The sequence below is a fragment of the Drosophila simulans genome, chromosome 3R (genome assembly GCF_016746395.2).
Source record: "Drosophila simulans strain w501 chromosome 3R, Prin_Dsim_3.1, whole genome shotgun sequence".
NCBI lineage: Eukaryota > Metazoa > Arthropoda > Insecta > Diptera > Drosophilidae > Drosophila > Drosophila simulans.
Window position 1 is genome coordinate 14,412,726 of NC_052523.2, and position 20,933 is coordinate 14,433,658.

Here is a 20,933-nt window from a genome sequence, read left to right on the forward strand (position 1 = left end):
TATTCGAGCAAAAGCTGTTCAAATAAAATGAGCATCGTATTCTGTAAATATTTACTCTATTCAAACGACTTCGACTTACACTGTGCTTTCCTAGTCCAAAGTAATCCAACTAGTTTAAGCAACCTCACATGCAGTAAAGTAACTTAAGTAAAGTGCACAATTGCATGAACCAAAGGAAAAGGATTGCTAAACGTGTATGAGGATTGCCCGGGAATGTGTGAGCATGAGCATTGGCATTAAGACAGTAACCGGAGTGGCGGGATGATGCGGATTGGGATGGGGATTGGATGGTCTTTTACTGGAATGCGGAGCGGAAGTTATGCCCTCAACGACTTGAGTAAGTTAAGTGAATTGCCGTTGCATCGGGCGCTGCCGGGCAAAAGAAGCGGAAAATGCGGGATGAGCTCTGAAAGGGCGTAGCCCGGGACAAAACAGCTCGCCGGGATGTGAAAGCTCTTGGGTGGCGACACTGACCTGGACAGGAAAACGAGAAATGCTACGATTGGGAGACAGAGGGAGAGATTAGAGGAAAGCGAGAATCAGCACAAAAAGTACAAGAATATTCCCACTCCGCAGGGGGAAAATGGAAACGCATAAAAAGCACTGAAACTGTAGGAAAAACTAGTTGATTTCTCGATTCCCCTGACATCCTTTCTCTGTCTAGACATTGTATTGTGTTCTGGGCTATTTATTAAGCTGGCGATTTAAAGTGCGGATGACAATGCTCTAACACAGATACTAAACTTCACAGAATACATCTACATATAATCTACATATGCCAACCTGTGGGATAAATATTTCAAAGCGTCTTTGTTTCCCATTGAATTTTTTTTGTCAGATTTATTTGCAGATTTTTATAATGTAAAACCTAAAAAAACAACAATTTCATTTATATGACATACGCTGGCCTATAAGTGTAATTGGACAAATCCTTTTATAATCCCGTCTTTTATTTATTTTATAGCTGCAACATTAAAGTCAATGCGAAATTCAGGAAACTGTAAACAAGTAAATGCCTTTTAAGTAGTTTAAAAAGCAAGTAAGGGAAAAGTAATTTATACATAGTTTTTCTTACCATTTCCATTTCGGAAACTGGAGCACCGCGCAGGCAATAAAAAGTTGGACAATGCAATGCGGCAACGCGGAACTTGCAACTTGGATGGAGGCAGGTTGAGGAACCGCAACGCAGGCCACGAAACTTTCACCTGCAGCACTTTATGTGCATCGTTACCCGCTGTAGTAGTGAACTTCGGGCCAACTAGTATGCAAAATGAAGGCAAAAGTTGCCCAAGGCGACTGGCTATCGATTGTCGTGGCAGGCCAAATCAATTATGTTGACAGACCGACACCAACACCATGCGCAGAGGTAAGCGCTTCTGTGAAACAGTTTAAATGCCACAACGTTTTGGGAGACGGGCGCACGTGTCGTATGCGTAATGAGCGACCCAAACAGAAATGCATTCATATTCATCACCGCCTGCGTGGAAGTGGGTGGTGCTGGGTGGGAACTGGTAGCTTGGTGCCTTTGCAAGTGTCGTCGTCTTCACATCTTGACCTCGCCGAGCCGAGCCTCGAAATTACCTCGTTAGTGCTCCAGGGCGCCGCAAATCCTTTGCCCAACCGACGAGGAGAACACGTCTGGCAAATGAATGTGTCTTACTTATGCTTATTTAGTTTCTGGCCCAAAAGGAGCAGAAACCCAAGCTGAAGCTAGATGCTGAATGGAGGGAGTGGGCGTGGGTAATGAGTTAAATTATTATGCAAACGACGGCTCCATGTCTTCAGCTTGGAAATGTGTGCTCCACATAAACAAAACACTCGAAATGTGTGCCGGGGACAAACAGAGCTCCTGAAGCCAGTAGGCAGTTGCAAGGCGAAGAAGCTGCTTTCCGGGAATCCAGGCGGCATAAATGTAGATTAGATTCGGAACGAGGGGGAGCAGGAAGCTGCTCACTCAATGCAAGTGGCATCATTTGGAGCTCTTCTTGAATCCCAAGCACAGCCCACTCACACCGCCCTCTGCATCAATGCCAGCCACATTATTTATGGACTTTGCACACAATAATTGGCAAGCTTTCCGCTCCACAGCGCACTGGTCAGCAAAAGGACAGTTCGCATTGGGATCGGAAATCAGAAATGGGAATGGTATGGGAATTGGATGGTCTCCGAATGGGAATCGATGTGGGATGGGTGGTAGGATTGGGGTGGCTGGCTCTCCTGGTTTGTTGACTCCAATATAATTGTTCTGTTTTTCGGGGCCATAAAAAGCATCGCTGAACAGGTGTATTTGGCAATCAGTTCGAATTGATGATTGTCAGGCAGCAACAGAATTTCATAAAGGAAAAATATAAAAAATATATATTAAAACGACCATTAGGACATCAGCTAATTGTATTAATTATTTAATTTGAGTTTTTATGGCATTTAATATCTGAAATATGACAACGGAAGTATATCTGTATATTATTACCTATACATGCAGGTAAATGAAATCTTCTAAAGATACTAAAGATAGATAGATTTTTCAACTAAACGACAAAAACTGAGCTTAAACCAACCTTTAAACAATACTTCAAACTTTATTGGAATAGCATGGCAATGACTTTGATGTGTTCTTTAATTTGCTGTCCCCTGATATCCTTGATTTTGTCACAGGATTTCACACATGACACAATAACTTCCGAAGCGAAATCAATTTACAAGCCAAATATTTGGGCCATAACAAGGCCCCAAGCTGGCTCTAATTATGCATGGTCACCATGCGGGTCACTTACCGAATTTGAATGCAAAGCTGGTTGGGTCAAAAAGGTGTCCACGTGTCCCAGTGTCCACGTGTCCACGTGTCCATGTGTCCACGTATCCATGTTCCCGAATCTGTGTATGTGCCTGTTTGGCACAGCTCGAATATGGGAAATGTATGCAAATGACCGGAACACAGCAAACATTCTAATCGGCAATTGTGTTTGTGTGCTTTTTGTTGATATGGAGTTGTCTTTGCTTGTTTTGCTGATTTTGAAGGGGGGAACTTAAATTCCATGCCAAAGGATAGACAACCAGGACCATAGAAAGGATTCAAGCAGATGGGAATAAATGCGGATCTTTAACTCTAAAAATATGAAACTCTAAAATGAAAATAATTTAAAATTAGGGTCCTGTAAAAGGACTTTGAGTTTTGCGAAATACAGAGTCGTTTCAGTTCGTAGCCTAATTGATTTTAATTTTATGTAAAATTACACATTCCCCTGAGCTCCCTGAGTTCTCCACAATAACAAGGTTACAGTCTGCCAAACTCTTATTAAAAGTTTCGGGGCTGACCAAAAGCCCTTTACTTAGTTACAGTCCCAAGGACGTGGGTGAATGTGGCTTGAAGCCCCTTAAATGAGATCAAATTGAAACACCCGGCCAGGACACGCTGGGAACTGTATTCAAATATTTAATCCACCCGGGCAGACTGCATTCACAATAAACCCACTACTCCAATCCCCAACTGCTCCACCAGCCCCGCTAGCTCGCCATCGGTGGCACCCACATAAAGAACAGCTGTGTCCACCGTGCAGAATTTCATGACACACCGAATGAAAAACCCAGGCTGGAGAATCTGGATTGGGATTGCGATGTGGTGGGTCAGTTGGGAGTGGGAGTGGCCATAGGAGTGGGGCTTAGGATGTCGACTCTCTGGCCTTTTCGTGTTTAATTGAGTTTGAAATAGGTGGCAGCTTCTCTGGCCTCCCAGCCGGTGGGCTCTGAAATTGGCTTAGTTGCGAGTTGCCATCGAAACAGAAAACAGCAAACCGGAATATATGGCAAGGGTTGAATGCAACTGTTTAAGTCAGAAGATGCTTTTGCTTACCAAATTTTATTCCACCAATGATGCATTGCGTTCCAAGAATTTGCGGGGCTATAAACAATAAGGAGAGACTGTAAAGTGGCTACGTTAGCCTCCTCTGCACTCAAAATTTAATCCTTAATCGGGCCAAATCCTACCCATTCCACTAAATCCGCTTTATGTTTGCCCAGCAATCCTTTATCCCAATTCATTTATTTCAATTGTTGCCGCAGCTTCCGCTGTTTGCCGACAAAAGGCCGTAGTCAACTATACGGCGTAATAAGCACTTTTTATTCTGGGCACATTGTGAACGCGGCAATTTTATTGTTTCCGGGGGCGTTCAGATCGGCAGTGGGCTTACTGTGGGCAAAGACCCTAGATTTTTGGCAGAAATTACGACTAAAGGGTTTAAAATGGAGCACAAAAAAAGGGGCAAAAGAAGTTGGTGGGAATCTGAATTTACAATCATAATTTTGTAGATTTCATATAGATATTTATATTACTATCTATTTTCATTTCTTATAGTCATTTTTTCTTTATCACACAGATGTTCAGTTTAATACGTGTAACAACAACTTTATTATATACCCATTGTTTAAAACTTCAGCTTTAATTCGCCCACGCCCCTGCTTTTCCCCAAATGGGCGTGGCTGATGGCGCGCCCGTGTTTGCGCGACTTTCAAAAGAGCCCTGAAATTCGGCAACATTCGTTTCATTTTATAACCCGAAACGAATAAAACAAAGCAAAGTTTTCAACTTTTTGTTCAGACCTTGAATGACATCGTTGTCTCCCAACTTATTTTTATGTGAACGAGAGGCAGCCGATTGAAGGTAAGCAGGTGGTGCCCGAAATTTACTTACCAAGTACTTACTTGCCTATTTCAAAAGCCATTTGAATAAACGGGCCCGAGTCGCCGAAGAAATGTAATAAAATAAGCCTCCACTTGGCAGCTGCATAAACAAATACCTGATAAAGATAGCTGGGAAAAGCGAAAAAGCGGAAAAGCGTCGGTCGCTTTGTTGGCGATTCGGGTCCACTTTCTGGACCGGGGCCACTCCGAAAAGTATTTGCATAAAATGTTGCAGCATTAGCGGCAGCCACTACACATTGGGACAATCCAAGGAATTGCCGGACCCGGTATTGCTCCGGTATTTTTTATTAAATTTTATTATTATGTTTTGCATAATTTTTGGCCTTTTTCAGTTGGCCTGAAATTAGGCGAGGTATGCCTTGGAGGGCATTGCTGGCGAAAAACCCTTGGCATTCAGCCTAACTCCGAGGATACGGCCAAATACTTTTGGCAAGCTCTCGAAGTTCCTCAAGTGGAAGGCTTTGATTTAAATGTAGACAAATTCGCTTAATGCCCGCGAATCCAGCTCTTTAACAATTTCCGCTTCCCGAAGCAAAGAACTTAAATACAAGTCGAATAGCCAAAGCATATTTACAGCACCCCGGGGACACCGGGGGAAATCGGAGACCGGATTCAGAATTCAGAGAAGACCAGCGAAAATAGCCGCCAAAGTTGCTCACAGCGCGACCGCACAGAACTCGAATGCGACAATTAATTTCAGTGAATTATGACCGCAGAGTGGAAAATGGCGCTAATGTGACGGCCTTTGCCAATTTGCTGTTTGCTCTCTGCAGTTTTTCCCGGCCACACCAGACCGACCGAAAAACACGAACAGCTGTCAGGGCATCCGTTTTTGTTGGTGGCCACGACTGTGCGACTTTGTGTCCGGCCAACTTTTTCGGGGAGGGGGCACGGCGACCGCAGACCAAAATAGACAGTCGGTTCGGTGTTCGGGGCTTCTGATGATTCCCCGATTCCGCTGATTCCACTGACTCCACTGCTTCCCAGGCGTGTCGTTTGCAATATGACAGCCAGAAACCGAACGGGACAACGCTGCGTATACGCGATATGCGCGTATGCAGCGAACCTTCGAAACTGTCACAGCCACGACAATCGGAGCTTAGAAACGGTGTCGATCTCTGCCGCCATAATTCACAGCCAAACATTTCAGCACCGCTGCCTGTTCCATTGTTCGATGCCTTCCGTGTCCGGGCCCACAAAGAGGATGAAAGCTGGATAGCAGCGGGAACGACGCAAAAACGCAACAAAATGGCAGACGGAAAGTACGGCAAAAACACGCGGAAGTCGCGAGCTTAGCACGCTGAAAATACTCGTAAAGTACAATGAACCGCAGATGCTGGAAGGCGGCGTACTCCTCCTGGTGCCGGGATGTGGGTGAAGCAAGTGGATTTCTGTCTTTGTGCCTGCGTCCTGGAAAACGCGAAGAGGTATGCGCAAAGCACTCGGGTGCACAGTCTTCCAGAAACAGATTTTAGACAAATCAGTTGAAGAACATTGTAAGTATTTAATGTTCCTTGATATGTCTCATTTGATATTCAATTTTAAAATATTATTTGTATTATTAAAAATATTATTTGGCATTATAGTACAAGAAATGTGTCCTTTTCGTTTACTGCACATGTATAAGATAGGAACCCTTTATTATTGAATTATTGAATTGAGTATTATTTGCAGTTGGAAAAGTATTTAGCAGGTATCTCCCAGTCGGGCCTCTTCACAAACGCTTCACTCTCACTAGCATCCTGGTTTTTCCGCTCCACTTGGCACCATTTATCCTCCGTGAGTGACACTTTCAAGAGGGACAGTTGGTGGAAATGGTGATGCTGGAGATGCGAAGATGGAATTCCCGACTCCTGCACTTTATTCCCGCTCCTAATTCGATGACAACAGTGTTGAACGCTAACCGTCGAAACCCTTGGAAAATTTAATGTTGTTCTGGTCGCAGAAATTCTTCAGATCCATGAAATTGCTATAGGGAATGTTATCCCTGGCATTCAGCGTTGTGTGAACTGCACGGTTTTCATCTTCGACTACATGATGGAAGTCCTGGCTCAATTTGCGACCCTTGCAGATGGTGAACTCGCCCTCGTCAAATAGCTTTCGTCTCATCTCAAACGTTGGTTCGGTTGTAGTTATGGATGCCATTTGTGGTTCTGAGGACACCTTTCTATCGGAGATGACAATCGATAAGTCGCTTAATTCAGATCGGAGCAGACTATCCGTCTCCAACTTGGCCGTTAGTGCCGCCGTATCTAATTTCTTCGCTTTTTGCGGATATGGCGTTCCAGATCCCTTGGAACTTTTCAACCCATATTCGCGATCGCTGGTCGTGCGATCGGCATACTCGCTGGGGTTCCTATAAAAGCCAAGGCGAATGGGAAATAACTTTTCCTTGGGATTGGCCTTCTTCATGCTGGATGGATTAGTGTTTTGCAGAGTTTGGAAGTTCTTGTGCATTGTGTTCAAGTATTTATGTTTTTTGTGTGAGATTGCCTTGTATTGTCTTGTAAAGCCTTGTCTTCTATTTAACTGACTTAGAGTATTTTCTAGGCCTACTAATAAGTTTAGAAAATATATACCAAAAATCAAATCTTTAATGATATCATCAATCAAATTGTGTAAAATAACACCGCCTTTTTACTTAAAAGAACAGAATTCAAAAAATTGTGCTCTGTAAATTTGGCTGATGGCTTGCGTAATAGCCAAGTTTAACCAAGTTGGTCTAATTATTTTGAAGTAAAGGCTGAATTGGGTCACAAAAGTCGACAATCTTGAAAACTATAAACAAATCAGGCTTCAGAAACTTTCTGCCACCCGCTTGCACCGAAAGTTGATGGCGCCCGCAGTTTGAAAGTTTTCCATTCAATTCACTTAAGACTCTTTTCGCCTTTCGCGTTTGCATTTTGATGCGGCAACATTTCCCCAGATTCCCCATCCTCCCACTCCTTCCGCTCCTGCCACGTTTTTCCACTAACTCGTACCTTGATGGCCCAGTTCGCAGTGAACTTTCCTGGCCAGAGGATAACTGGGCGAGAAACGCGCACGGAGCGACGACGACCAACGACCAACAAGCGACGACCAACGGAGTCGTTGCAGCTAATGGTGTTTATTGCATTTACTCCCCGGCTGCCACTTAAATCGGCGACACTGTGGGCGGGTTTGGTGATTTACCAGGCTGGGTTGAGCTTTCGAAGGGCTACGAGGAGGAGGAGCAGGAGCAGCGGCAGACGGAGCAACACCTGCAGCTACGCAAATACCCCGCAGGCGGCAGACCAAGCACAACCGACTATGGACTATGGACTACGGGCGATGGACTCCGGACTCCACTCCACAGCTCCCACCAGGTGCCTTGTCCGCTCGCGTGGAAGAAAGTGCAAAGTAAATGCACAACACAAGTCTGCCTGGCGCCGCCTCTGGTGAACAGGTGAATGGAGCAGGGGGCGTGGCATGCGGCAGGACGAAGTGCGGCAGACGAGGGCAGCCGCAACTGCGGGTGCAGCCAAAAGAGCAACTCACCAGCCGCACCATCTACCAACCAGCCAAGCTGTTGTGGCACAGATTTGGCTGACGCAAAGTTTGATTAAATCACATGACAGGAAAGGACGAGGTGGATAGAAAGGAGAAGGAGGATCAGGCTGGCCAGCGACTTGTGGGACATGGATTCAAGTGGCTTGATGCCACTGCACAAAGAAAAATAACAAGCTGCGTCGGACTGGCAAGGATTAGCTGTGGGGAATTCAGGAATTTTTAAATTTCATTGTGATAGTTTGAAGCCACAAAGTTCACTCTTTCTATAAATAAATGAATAGAAGATTAATTTTATTATAACAATTTAGATTTCATTGAAACTAATATTTCGATTTACAGTGCAGTTCCACAGAGCCAATGAGCCACTGAGCCACTGACTGCGGGCGTCGGGAAAGTAAATAAATTCATTAAACGTTTAGAGCTGGCCAGGTGGGTCCGGTTGCCTTTTGTGCCTGGGTAAAATATTCAGTTACCCGGATTAAGTGGATTACCATTCAGCAAGTTGCATTGTCCCGCAATCCGAGGATCTCTGGGACAAAGACTGGTTCGGCGGGCATTTGGTGGCGGCATTGCATTCAAACGCCTTTCTCCAAGACCGGCATTAACAGGAATTTAGGTGTCTTTTGTTCTTGGCTCTTGCTGTTCTTGGATGGGGCTCACAAGCTCATGGACATCGCATCGAATCGATTCAATTCAATTGAAGTTACATCTGGATATCACGACGCAGTTTGCGTTCCAATCACTTGAAATTTTTAGAAGTCCGGGAGGGGCAGAAGGCAGAAGTGTCCTTCGTACAAATATATGCGGATACACAAAACAGATAACACGTACAGATACAGACACAGACAGAACGAGGTGGACTGGACTGTTTCTACTCTGCAATGGGCGGATTCAGAACCAGCTCCCAGGTATCCTCCTCCGTCGACTCGGAACTCTTCGTTTCATCGGAACGCTGGGCGTGGCAACGATTGCACTTCGCCCGGTACCAGAAATTCAAATTATAGCAAATATTGCACAGCCAGTCGCTCCTGTATGGCCGCCAACGACGAGGGGCACCGTCCTCTTCGCGTGATCCTGCCAAGGAACTTCCCTCGTTATTCTGATGAGCGACCACCTTGTCCGCCTGGCATCTGTTGCAGCTGGAACGCCAGACGAAGTTGCTGTTCCGGCAGAGCATGCACACCCAATTGTCGATGGCCGGCTTCCATTTCATCGCCCGCTGGCGACGTTGGTGCTCCGGCGCGTTGAGCTCTCGCGGATAACTGTACCGGACACTGCCCCTCCGGGTGGACAGGTAGGCGGGCAGGACGGTGACCAGCTGCCCCATGAACTTGACCCCACTCAGACAACTAATCGCCGCCTGTGCGGAGAATGGACTCACATAGGTTATAGTGGCCTCACCCTTGGAGCGCCCCGTTATCTTGTTCTTGTAGACGAAGATCTTCGGTTTGTTGGTCGACTCGTCCATCTTGATAATGCCCACTTTGCCGAAGAACAGGATGATGTCGTTCTTGGTCACATTGAGGCGCATGCCCAGCACGAACACAGTTTCCGCCTGGATCACATACTGCTCCTGACCGATGCTTATATAGGGATTAGGCCGCGGGAGCGCCAGGCGGGGCATGTAGTCGGCGGCGGTGCGCGGGAACACCAGGTAGGATGTGTTGCCACCCATGCAGGGTAACAAAGGCGGCCTCTGCTCGCTATTAACCTCCTCTGCAAGCTCCTCCATTTCCCCCATTTCCATTTCTCCATTCATCTCTTCCTGCTCCACCATCTCACATTGGTTCATCTCAAGATCCAGTTCCGGCTCCTGCTCTGCATCAATGCTAACGGACTCGCCTGAACTCGTCATCGGGTATGAGGACGACGTGCTGGCCACCAACTGCTGGTCGGCCTCTGCACCACAGAACTGGTCATCCTCTTGGCCCAGAAGCAAGGATCCGCTGGCATCGCCGCTTCCATCCTCGTAGCGGTAGAGATCACTGTACATGCCTCTGGGACTCAAACCGGAAGCGGCATTCGCCTGGGCAATGGGGGCAGGTGCATGATTATATCCCAATCCAGAACCCAATGTGGTTCCGACGATGTAGCTGGCGTGGAACATCTGTTGCTGACTCTGCAGCTGTGGCTGTGGCTGCTGGGTGTCCGAGTAATTTAGAGCGTAAAAAGAATTCGTATACACTACGCTGGCTGACGTGCTATCCATGGTTGGTAAAAAATATAGGTAAAACTCCTCGTTGTGTGGCCTTTACTGCTGATCAAACACGAACCGATTCCTTTAAAAACTACTGAAATCTTTGATAACATCCAGACACTAGGAGTATAAAAATGAACTGAGTTCCGGATCTAAGTTTCTTTGATAGATTGTGTTGTATAGCCTACTTGGCAGCCATATTTTTCCAATTCAATCAAATGGCAAACCATTAAATTTGCATTACTTTTGACTCGAAAAAAATGTTGGTGATGTGTTTTTATCCACATTAAAATAATATAATCCCAAGTATTAACAATATCATTGCTGCACATAAAAACCCACATACCAACCGTTTGGTGCCAATGAAAATATTTAAAATAAAATCGACAGCGGCAGGATTAATTTGATTCAATTATGTGGAATTTACTGAGTGAAAATGTATTAATAGCCAAAGTAAAAATGCAATATGGACATCGAAATGGTTGGCACTTCAACGTCCACACCTTTCAAGAGATTTGACCTGGTTTTTCCATCGGTAGTCCATAGTTAAAAGCGCGGAGAACTATGCAAATTTCCGTGATTGGCGGCTAAAACTCTGGATGCATCCAACCACTTTCGCAGCTCACTGATGACTTTGCACTTCGCTTGTCGTCGTCTTCGGAAAATTGATTCATAATTTCTGCACATTTTCACTTTAATCAGCAAACTTTGATTACATTTTCACAGCGTGGGATGGCGCAGAAAAGTACCTGAAATCAATTTAAAAGCTTCAAGCACAACTCCACTCCCATAGGGATCTGAAACTTAAGCTCATATTTTTGGGAGACAAGACTCATCCGTGGCCGGGCCAATCACGATGAATCAAGATGACTGGTACTCATCAAGCCAATTAGCTGCCAATTACCCCACTAATGACCGACCACATTAACCCCACAAAGGATCCCGAATGGGAGGGCAGTCAAGAATAATGTCCTGCCAACGGAGCGAGGACTCTGAAGACGTGTTTATTAATATCCCGAACCCGAACTCGAACCCGGCCACCGTGATAAACGAAAGTGCCACGTTTGTCGCCAGCTCGGTTCGGGGAAAAAAAAGAAAACATCATCTTCACCAGCAATTGGCTTTTATGGCCGCCGCCTCTTTACGACCAAGTCCGCTGACCTTATCATCAGATTCCGGGTTCTCGGATCCGGTGTCCTGCACGGAAGCCCCTGCTTCATTAGCAGCCCCCGCTGCTGGGATGTCCATTTCTAAGAAAGGAGGAGGGTCAGCATCTTCAACAGCAGCAGCTTTACTTCAGAGCGGCAAAGTTTTGCTTTAACCCGTCAAATATTTTCCCCGTTGAAATGAAGTAATGAAGCTGGGAACCGCCGACACGAAATTAAAAATCAACTGTCTTGAAGGGAAAACAACAGCGAAATGGAAACTGTTGCCGGGGAAAGTTCCTATTCCGCTGGTGGAAAACTTTTTGTGCGCTCATAAAAATCGAGACAGGGCAAATTGTCTTCCAGTATAATTGCACAAAAGTTTGACTTTGAAGCTCGTCCGTAATTGAAAAGACAAAAGCGCAGCAAAGCAATTGGCCCGGAATATAAGCTGGTATATGTATGACTACGCTGCGTTCGGTTATTCCATGGCGTGGCCAAAAGGGATGACTCTTCATCAGCATCTCTCAGTGCACACACACACACTGTGTGCTGCATCCATGTTGTCTTTCCTTCCATTTGCAGCAAAGGCGAAGGAGGAGCAGCTAATGAATTGGCTGCCTGCTGGAGCAGAGTAAACACGCAGCACAGCTCAGCTCAGCAATCTACCTGAATAAACTGACACGAATCTGAAGGTGCGCATTGGGTATCGAAAACACCTATACACCTCTACATATCTGCCAATGAAGTATGAAGTATCCGCATCCCGCACAAAGTCGAATTAATGGAGGGGGCGTTGAAAATCAATATTCATAAAATGTAATACACATTTAATTGAGATGAATTGCATGCATTCAGCATAGGCTGCAACCCATTTCAATGGAATGAGTGCACTTAGGTGTTTAACTGTATTATACTGCACTTCTACGGGGCACGGGGCTTTGTAAGGATATAATGCCCCAAGTCCATCAGCAGCAATTATAGCCGTTTATAGTCATAGATTTGGTTTTGTTAAGCACCTAACGCTGAAATATATGTATGTATTCAGCTGGGGTTCATATTTATGGTAATTCGTTTGTTTCCAGGAAATAATATTGTGCTATCAAATCTCCCAGGTGAAGTTAAGGTCAGGACCCCAGGCCTTATAGCATAGATGTGCATGGTAGCAGAAAACCCTGGAAGTTGTGCCACAGTGCCACAGCATTTTGGGCTTATGCAGCTGCCACACATAGAGGCAAAATAACAAGCAATAAAATGTGTACGTGTCTAAATTTTAATATGGTTTCGGTACGTACGCACATCCAGTTGAGATGCTCATGTACATTCATTGCGGAATGTGTGGGTGTGTGTGTGTTTGTCAGTCCCTGTTTATTTGACTTGCTACTTATTTATTACGAAGCATAATGAAATTTCACGTAATCCTCATTAAAGCCAGAACAAAGGCACGGAGTTTTGGCAAACAACTTCAAGTCGCTGCTGCTGTGTACATTTGCACATTTAAATCTCAGTCATGACTCAATTTCAGCAAAAGTACCCAGCAAATAGGAGCTGCTCCGAGGTGGAGATGAACACCCCACTCGCCGGGACACAGATTATCGACTTTTGAAGCACGGGCAGACACACGACCAAAAGCCAGTCAGACAGACGTCTCCATCGCCCACACGTCCAATACAAATAAATCAGACAAAGCATATAAATCTAAATTGATGAAATAAATCATTGTGGCGCATTTCGCCTCACCTACGCCTTCAGCTGCTTTATTGGCAAATTGGCGGGTTGAGGAATTGGCCTTTGTGTGCCAAACTCCCTGGCTTCCACTTGGAGCACCTGTATGGGGTACTCGGTATCGGTTCGATTGCCTGCCACGTTGATTTCCCATCGATTTTGGCAACAGCCCGCACCGCTACAAATGGCCATGCCATTCAGCCCTTTTTTCTGCGGTTTCCATTCTGCTGACAGCGCAATTATCGGTGGAGTATATTGAGTGCCAATATACCAATGCCAATTTTATATAAAAGTCACTTTATACGTTAACCAAAGCTGTGTTTCTTCAACATACTAAGCATGTTTGAGTAAACTCCACGACCAGTTCAACAAACTGTTCCGGCTGATCCTCGTACACACAGTGTCCAGCATCCAGTATCTGCACCACTGTATTTGGGAAATATCTCTGCATCACGGCAATACTCGTCGTGGTCACGAATTCCGACTGGGCACCGGCGATGAGCAGGACTTCGCCCATGTAGGGACGCAGTCCGCCCAAAGTGGCCTCGTAATTAATCATCATCTCCCCCCAGGAGCTCAGAACCGCCTGCGGATTAACTGCCCAGCCGAAGGTGTTGTCCTGCATCTTGCGCAGATTGTAAATAATGCGACGCAGCTCGGAGGCGTCGTGGACCACATCCTGGAACAGTGGCAGGATGAACGTGCGCCCCTCGGAAAGTGATAGATTTGGGGGAATATTGGGCGCCACCTGGAGCATCATCTCGAACACTTGCCGGGTGAGATAGAAGTTACTGGGCACCGGTGCCGGTGTGATGTCCACCAGTATGACCCGCTCCACGAGTTGCGGCTGAGTGAGTGCCAGTGTCATCATTGCCCGACCGCCCATTCCATGTCCAAGTGCAACGATCTTGTTCAGTCCCTGGTGGCTCATCAAGGCCTCCACGTCGGCGGCCAGGTGCATTGGCGAATGCCCGGTTATGTAAGGACTGAGGCCATGATTCCGAGCATCCACGGTGATCACCTGGCGCAATCCAACGTGACTGAGGTTAACAGCCACCTGGCGCCAGGATTCCAGTGACAGATTGAGGTCGTGCATCACGACAATTGGTGGCGCCTGCATCTGATTGCGCGGCGAGCTGTAGGAGACGTACTCCAAACGAGTGCCCTGGACAAATGACTGGAAGTTTCGCAGCACTTGGGCTCCGCCTCTGGAAAGGATCGAGCCGAGAAGTCGCTGTCTTGCCATGGTTACCGAAAATTTCGAATAGTCGTCCGTTCCGCGGGGAACTACATTAAAATGTGGGTCTTCTTTTGTTATCCATGTAAAAATATTAGTTTTTTGCTGAAAATTTAGAGAAATCTCTCCATTTTGAAAGTCAAATAAAATCATGCGACATTTTAAAACATGGCATACATTGATTTATCCCGTTTCTATTGACAGTTTAAAACATATTCTGTCAAATGCTACAAAATGTTCTTTTTCAGTTTATAAATATCCTCAATGCGGTTGTTATTCCTTGCCATTGCATAAAAGCAGCATTTTTATTTTCATATTCCTTTCAGGCAACAGCTCGAGTTGTACCTTGGGATATTCCGTATACGACCCGTAGCGGCCGTCGTCTCGGGACACAATGGTATTAGCCGTAATCCACTGGGGCTAATGCTTCGTTTAACGCTCCGGAGTCGGAGTCTAAGCGCTTTCATGTCGCTTACAATTGCGGCTGGCAGTGCAAATCCCCAAATTGCGTAATAAATAAAATGCATTTGCGTGGAAAATTAGGAAATGGCAGAAACAGCGCCACGAGAAGGGGGAGTAAATTCAAATTTCCACATTTTCATATTTTTACATTCTTACATTTTTACATTTTCATAATGTGAGCGCGCTGAGTTTGCCATCACAGAGGGCATAAATCTTGGCGAGTGCTCAGACACAGACACAAACAAATGGTCTGAGACATTTCTTGTTACTTGAATCCCCTTTTTTTGGTTGCACAAATCGAAAGATGGAGTTCGTTTGTTTTTGAAGACCACGCCAACGGACGCCGTCTAATGGCTGGAATCGAAATGAATGCAAATTTTCAAACTATTTTTACCCAGAATCCCTCGCCTTTGAACTTCGATTTAGCCATTAAAGTGGGTACACTTCATGGCAGCTGTCTGTCTGGCTGTTTGACAGTATCGAAGGCACTTCATATCCAATTTCAGGCTATTGACACAATGAAGCACCCTTGAGTAATACTCCGCTGGCTTGGAAGAACATAAAACGAACTAAATAAATAAACTGGAAACCTCATTTGGAGCCATAAAAACGAACTTTCGAATGCAAACCCAGAGTTGAAGTCGTGTTTTGCCCCTTTTCCAATCAGCCCCATTGAAAAGTTTAGCGACAATGAAATCCTCCGAATGCTGGATACGACCCCCCGGGGAATCAGACCTCCAAATTCCCATCAAAGGATTACCTCAGTCTGTCAGCGCATTCCATTCTAAGCCTTGGACGCTGTCCTGTTGCCACGCGGCTAAATACTTGCCTGAATTGGGGGAATGCCTTTCATCTCCAAAGCATCACAATCTTAGAGAGATTCCGATTGGGAGCAAAAAGCCGGCGTAATTATCCGCGCAGGTGCAGTGAACCCAATTCAGCAGGAGAGCTGAATATGGAGCAGGACTCCCAGAGAGTCACTTATAAACAAAAACAAATGCATGCAACAGATTGGAGGAGACTAACGGCTTAAAGGCTATTTCAGGTGATTAACTTAAATGAAATAACTATAAGTACAGCTAAGCCGACATTTCTTTAAATTTATTTCAATCTCAGAACATTTATAAGTTACTGTTTAAAAACCTTTTAATTTTAAAGAAATTTAAAAACCGGTTAGTTTCCTGAAACGGTTTGTGTCACGGATGCCTTGAAAGCACTTTGTGCTAGTAAAATCCAAGACATCGACCTCAAGCTTCTAACCGTTTCGAGGGTTGGAGTATTAAATAAGAATTCGTTTTTACATAAGATAACTAATATTCTGGAATGTTTGTACCCTTTGCCTTAGTCAAGAACTGCAAAGCTGTTTATTAATTATTACTATATAATCTTATGGTAAAAATGTATTAAAAATGTATATTCATATACCAAAATATGCGTAAACAGGTAATTTAAACGTTATCAGTCAGTTTGTATCAGTCTTAATTCATTTCGATTTATTTAGTTTACTATATAGTACATAGAATATTATTAAAAAATCTACAAATTGGTTAAAATAAATAATTCTTCTGTTCAGTACGAAATGCCTTATCTTATCAGATTTGAAAGTCAGAACATCAGATTTCACGACAACAACCCCCAGCAAGGACGACCAATCGGATCGCACCAAACTGTTGCCAATCCAAAATGGCCTCCACGCAGATGCTGCCATCCGCCGGGGAGGAAAATCCAATAAGCAAAATTCGGAACAGCACCGAGCTGACTTCGCAGCCCGGGAGGACAATCAGAATTTATTGCAACACAGTCTTCCAAGCAGAACAGACCCGAGGTCTTCCAATTGCAGTACCATCCAATACAACAGACAGTCATGCAGCATCCACATCCCAGTGACCAGCCCACCTACATGCCGGATGTTCCATTCCAGCCGCTTTGGGGTCAGGAGGCTCCACCACCGCCCATCGTTCCATACCAAGAGCTCATCGCCGGTTTTCCCTGCACTGATTTGTGTAAGTACCAGAAACGGAATTTCCATGGAGTGTAAGTGCTCAAGATGTTTTTCTATCCTAAAGCTCTGTGGCAGCGCTCGCAAGTAACTCCTTTGGTGCCCCAGCGTCCGTCGACAAATGGAAGGGCCAACGGTTCTTCCAGCTCCTCGAAGAAAACGCGACGACGTGTGGCATCAATGGCCCAACGGAGAGCTGCAAACATCCGCGAACGCCGTCGCATGTTTAACCTGAACGAGGCCTTCGACAAGTTGCGCCGCAAGGTGCCCACCTTCGCCTATGAGAAACGACTGTCCCGCATCGAAACCCTTCGCTTGGCCATAACCTACATCGGATTCATGGCGGAGCTGCTGAGCGGCACGCCCTCGAATTCCCACAAATCCCGGTCCGATGTCTATGGGAGCATGAATGGTCACCATCAGGCGCCACCACCGGCAATTCATCCACATCATCTGCATCCGGCGGCGGCATATCAACGCGACTTTGCCTCGCCCTATAATCATAGCTTGTCCTAGTGAGATTGCTCAGGCTCAGGAAATCCAAACGATAATCGTAATACACAAATCAATTCAGAAACTGCTTCTCGTCAGAACAATTTTTGTTAAAATATTATAGTTATAGGATTAAATAAATAACGTTTTCTTAAAACTTTATATATTGTTTAAAAAACAATAGAAATATTAAAAACATATAAATGAAAATAACAAAAGAATGAAAGAAATGTATTATTTAATAAGCTAATCATGATTGGTCATATGAACATCAAGAATTAATATCCTTGGGAGCAATTAAATTAGCCAGAACATTGCATTTTTAAACTTTCAACTTAAATGGATATTGTAAAAAAAATATTTTTTGTATTGAAGACATTATTATTATTATTTGTGATGGAAAGGAAAAGCAGAAGACAATTAAACAAAATTGGAGGATAATCCAATTTGGTTTTCGAAACAGTAAACAAATTGATTGTCTAAGCTCGGTGGTGACTTTAAAGCCATAAGTACCACCGAAGTACACCTGATAATCCCCCTAAGTAGAACCCGCACTTGTTCCTAAAAAACGGAACCAAAACCAAAGCGAACCATGTCGTGATTTGCGTGCGAATTTGTGCAGCTGGAAAGGCAACACATGCCCAGGTCCATTCGGTGGTCCCAATGAAGTCACATTGCATACAAATCACGGAGGTTTCCTAAACGGACGCCGAATGGAAAGAAAACTATTATACAAAATTTGACAAGGCAAACAAAGCGTGAAATTATTATTAATAAATTGAGGCACTCGGAGGGGAGATGCCAAAAGGGAGGACGGCAGTTCGAAGTCAATTTTAGCAACCCCTAACCAAGGACAACCCAGGAACAAGTGTAACACTTGAGGGATTCCCCGCAACCGGGCTAAATACCAAGGAATTTTTGCGTTCAACGCCCATCGCGAACAGATTAGCGCCCTTTTTTCCGGGCAGCAAATTAATTCGGAACGGATATTGCATGGACATTGGGATCGGAAGTCGGAAAGTGGCCTGCTACCTGGGGGTTGGCTGCGTCCCTTGTTTCCAATGTTTTGGTAGTTTGGTGTACAATATGTTTTGATGAATTTGTGACACTTCATGCCGAATTAGATAGCTTCTCCTTAGGGGTTGTTTGCCACATCCCCTCGCCTATGAAGCGCGCTCACGTGTCGCCGATTAGCGCGTTAGTAAACTCTTTGAATTAAATAAATATGCCGGTCTTAACTTCTAAAGTTGATCTTTCCGGCACCTGTGGTGTGGGAATACTGCGAGTGCATTAAAATATTATATTAAGACACGTGGCTTATATTAACTTTATCCATCGACTGAGATTGACTATACCATCCCTCCCCTTATCCTCGGCATGTCAAATGGCTATGACAAATTAATTGAATTTTGCTACAATTTCTGGCATTTTTGGCAATTTTTCGACACTTTTTTCGAACTCAATTAGGGCAGAATCCAATATATATTAGGTCATGATAGATGGGACTTAGGATCAAACATAGCAGCTGTTTTCGCAGCTACTTAACTATCCAATAAACAGTGTGTAAGTCGGAACCAAACGTATCTCGCTCATTTTGTGCGAATTAATAGTGTGTTCGGACTTATCTAAGATAACTTAAAAGTCCACAATCATGTTTGCCTGACTTCATAAATTTCAATCATACAACCCACATTCCCTATCAACGCACTTATCGATTCTTTTGTACACATATGTGAAGAGTACTCACTGGGTTTTCTTGGTTCCCATAAAATTGCTGGCGAAGTTTAGTTTGCAATCGAGAACGGTGGAGAATGTCGAACCCACTACTGGTAACACAACAATCCCAAGACGCTTCTCTGCCGACTTGGGTGGATCAGAAGGAGCTGGAAGCCTTGGCAAAGCAGATTCCAGACTTCAGAAAAATCGAGAGTTTTCGATGGAAGTGGGAGACTCAACTGGCCGATCCGGCACTCTGTGTTCATATTCAGGTGCTTGTGGCAGGTGAGAAATTGGAAAGTATTCCGTCTATTTATATTAACAATTAACTAACCGTAGACAACAAGAAACGGCAAGTGAGTTACCTAATCAAGTCACCAGAAACGGTGTCAGTTGGACTAAAGGTGCCCAGAAAAGGGGATTTCTCAACGGAGCGTCACATGCTCGAGGTCGTGTTGCCTGCTCTGGAGGAGCTTTATCAAAATGCGAATAGAATCATTCACTTTGGACCATCAGTCATCCAGGCAAAGCTGAAATCCAACCACATCTATTGCGACTACATTCTAAACAAGGGTTATTCCGTGGCCAATGGTCTCAAAGGTTTGTCCGTAACCGCCATGGAAGGCGTACTTTCGAAACTGGCTGCTTATCACGCCGGTACGGTTGCCTATATAGCTAAGAATCCCGGAAAGATTAGGGAGCTTTCAAAGCTTGGAGAGCAATCGAAATCGGATGAAGAGGCTGACGCGCTTAAGAGCTTGTATCAATTGAGATTTCACGAAAGTCTACGATCGAACGACGCCAGACAATACGAAGATAAGGTGGTAGGTATTATCCGTAGTCTGCTGTAGATACCCTTCCACTAACTCGAAAGTTTTTTTTAGAAATATTTTCAAAAGTATATGAAATCCGTTACGGAGATTCTGGATTCGAAAGCTTCTTTCAACGTCATTCTAAATGGATCTTGTTGGCCGAATAACTTGCTCCTGCAAGTAGATGCTTTCGGAAATGTTAAGGATACGCTCTTCAGTGGTTTTCAGAATGCCAAATATGGTCCGGCTGTATACGATCTATTCAGTTTACTTCTCACGGTCCCAGCTGAAAAATCTAGCCGATTTGATGGTTACCTAAAGTTCTATCACGATCAGTTGATCGAAAATCTGAACCTGTTAAAGTTTCTGGGAAAGAAGCCCAGCCTCACGGACTTACAATTGGATTTACTGAAATACGGTCATTGGGGTAGGTCGAAAACATATTCTCTGTTTGTTTAAAGTCTTGAAAGTGTATTTTTAACAGCATTTGAAACTGCCACGGAAATACTGCCGATCGTTCTGTCGGATTTGGGAGACAACGACATTGAAGAGCTCTTTAGGAATCCCGTGTTTGGGGAGCAAATCAGAGAGCTGCTGCCATGGATGGAGAATCGTGGTTACTTTGAAGAAGACTAGACTATAAGTAGTCGAGTTGAAGATGATTCTACAATAAATAGATACCCCCTTACAAACCTAGATAAGATAAACGATGGGTGTATTTTAACAATATGAGCAGTATCAAAAGCTTTTGGAGGCTCACCGATGCCTTTGATTATACGGAGGCAGATATTTTTTAAGAGCTACTATAATAAGGCAGATAATTGAACCAAGGCTGCAAGTCATTGCTCAAAAAGTCATCGTAACAATGAACCTGCAAAAAAAAGCTCAGCGCTGATCATTAGAGTTCAAGCAGCAAGATCTA

At 44.6% G+C, this 20,933-nt stretch overlaps 5 protein-coding genes across 5 annotated transcripts; 2 read left to right on the forward strand and 3 right to left on the reverse strand.

Moving 5' to 3' along the window:
• Positions 1-6,590: 6,590 nt before the first annotated feature.
• On the reverse strand, positions 6,591-7,261 carry LOC6728479. The gene has a single exon (XM_002103788.4). It carries the CDS (start codon positions 7,153-7,155, stop codon positions 6,598-6,600), a length of 558 nt encoding a protein of 185 aa, XP_002103824.1. The 5' UTR covers positions 7,156-7,261; the 3' UTR covers positions 6,591-6,597.
• A 1,218-nt stretch (positions 7,262-8,479) lies between these two features.
• Positions 8,480-10,578, reverse strand: LOC6728480. Its single transcript, XM_002103789.4, has one exon. The coding sequence runs from the start codon at positions 10,433-10,435 to the stop codon at positions 9,098-9,100; it is 1,338 nt and encodes a 445-aa protein (XP_002103825.1). The 5' UTR covers positions 10,436-10,578; the 3' UTR covers positions 8,480-9,097.
• Positions 10,579-13,534: 2,956 nt separating this feature from the next.
• On the reverse strand, positions 13,535-14,689 carry LOC6728481 (protein ABHD11). The gene has a single exon (XM_002103790.4). It carries the CDS (start codon positions 14,681-14,683, stop codon positions 13,619-13,621), a length of 1,065 nt encoding a protein of 354 aa, XP_002103826.2. The 5' UTR covers positions 14,684-14,689; the 3' UTR covers positions 13,535-13,618.
• A 1,989-nt stretch (positions 14,690-16,678) lies between these two features.
• Positions 16,679-17,645, forward strand: LOC6728482 (protein Fer3). The gene is made up of 2 exons (XM_002103791.4): positions 16,679-16,995; positions 17,059-17,645. The coding sequence occupies exons 1-2, from the start codon at positions 16,857-16,859 to the stop codon at positions 17,505-17,507; spliced, it is 588 nt and encodes a 195-aa protein (XP_002103827.1). The 5' UTR covers positions 16,679-16,856; the 3' UTR covers positions 17,508-17,645.
• A 1,649-nt stretch (positions 17,646-19,294) lies between these two features.
• On the forward strand, positions 19,295-20,712 carry LOC6728483. The gene is made up of 4 exons (XM_002103792.4): positions 19,295-19,484; positions 19,539-20,023; positions 20,084-20,438; positions 20,496-20,712. The coding sequence occupies exons 1-4, from the start codon at positions 19,295-19,297 to the stop codon at positions 20,645-20,647; spliced, it is 1,182 nt and encodes a 393-aa protein (XP_002103828.2). The 3' UTR covers positions 20,648-20,712.
• Positions 20,713-20,933: the final 221 nt, after the last annotated feature.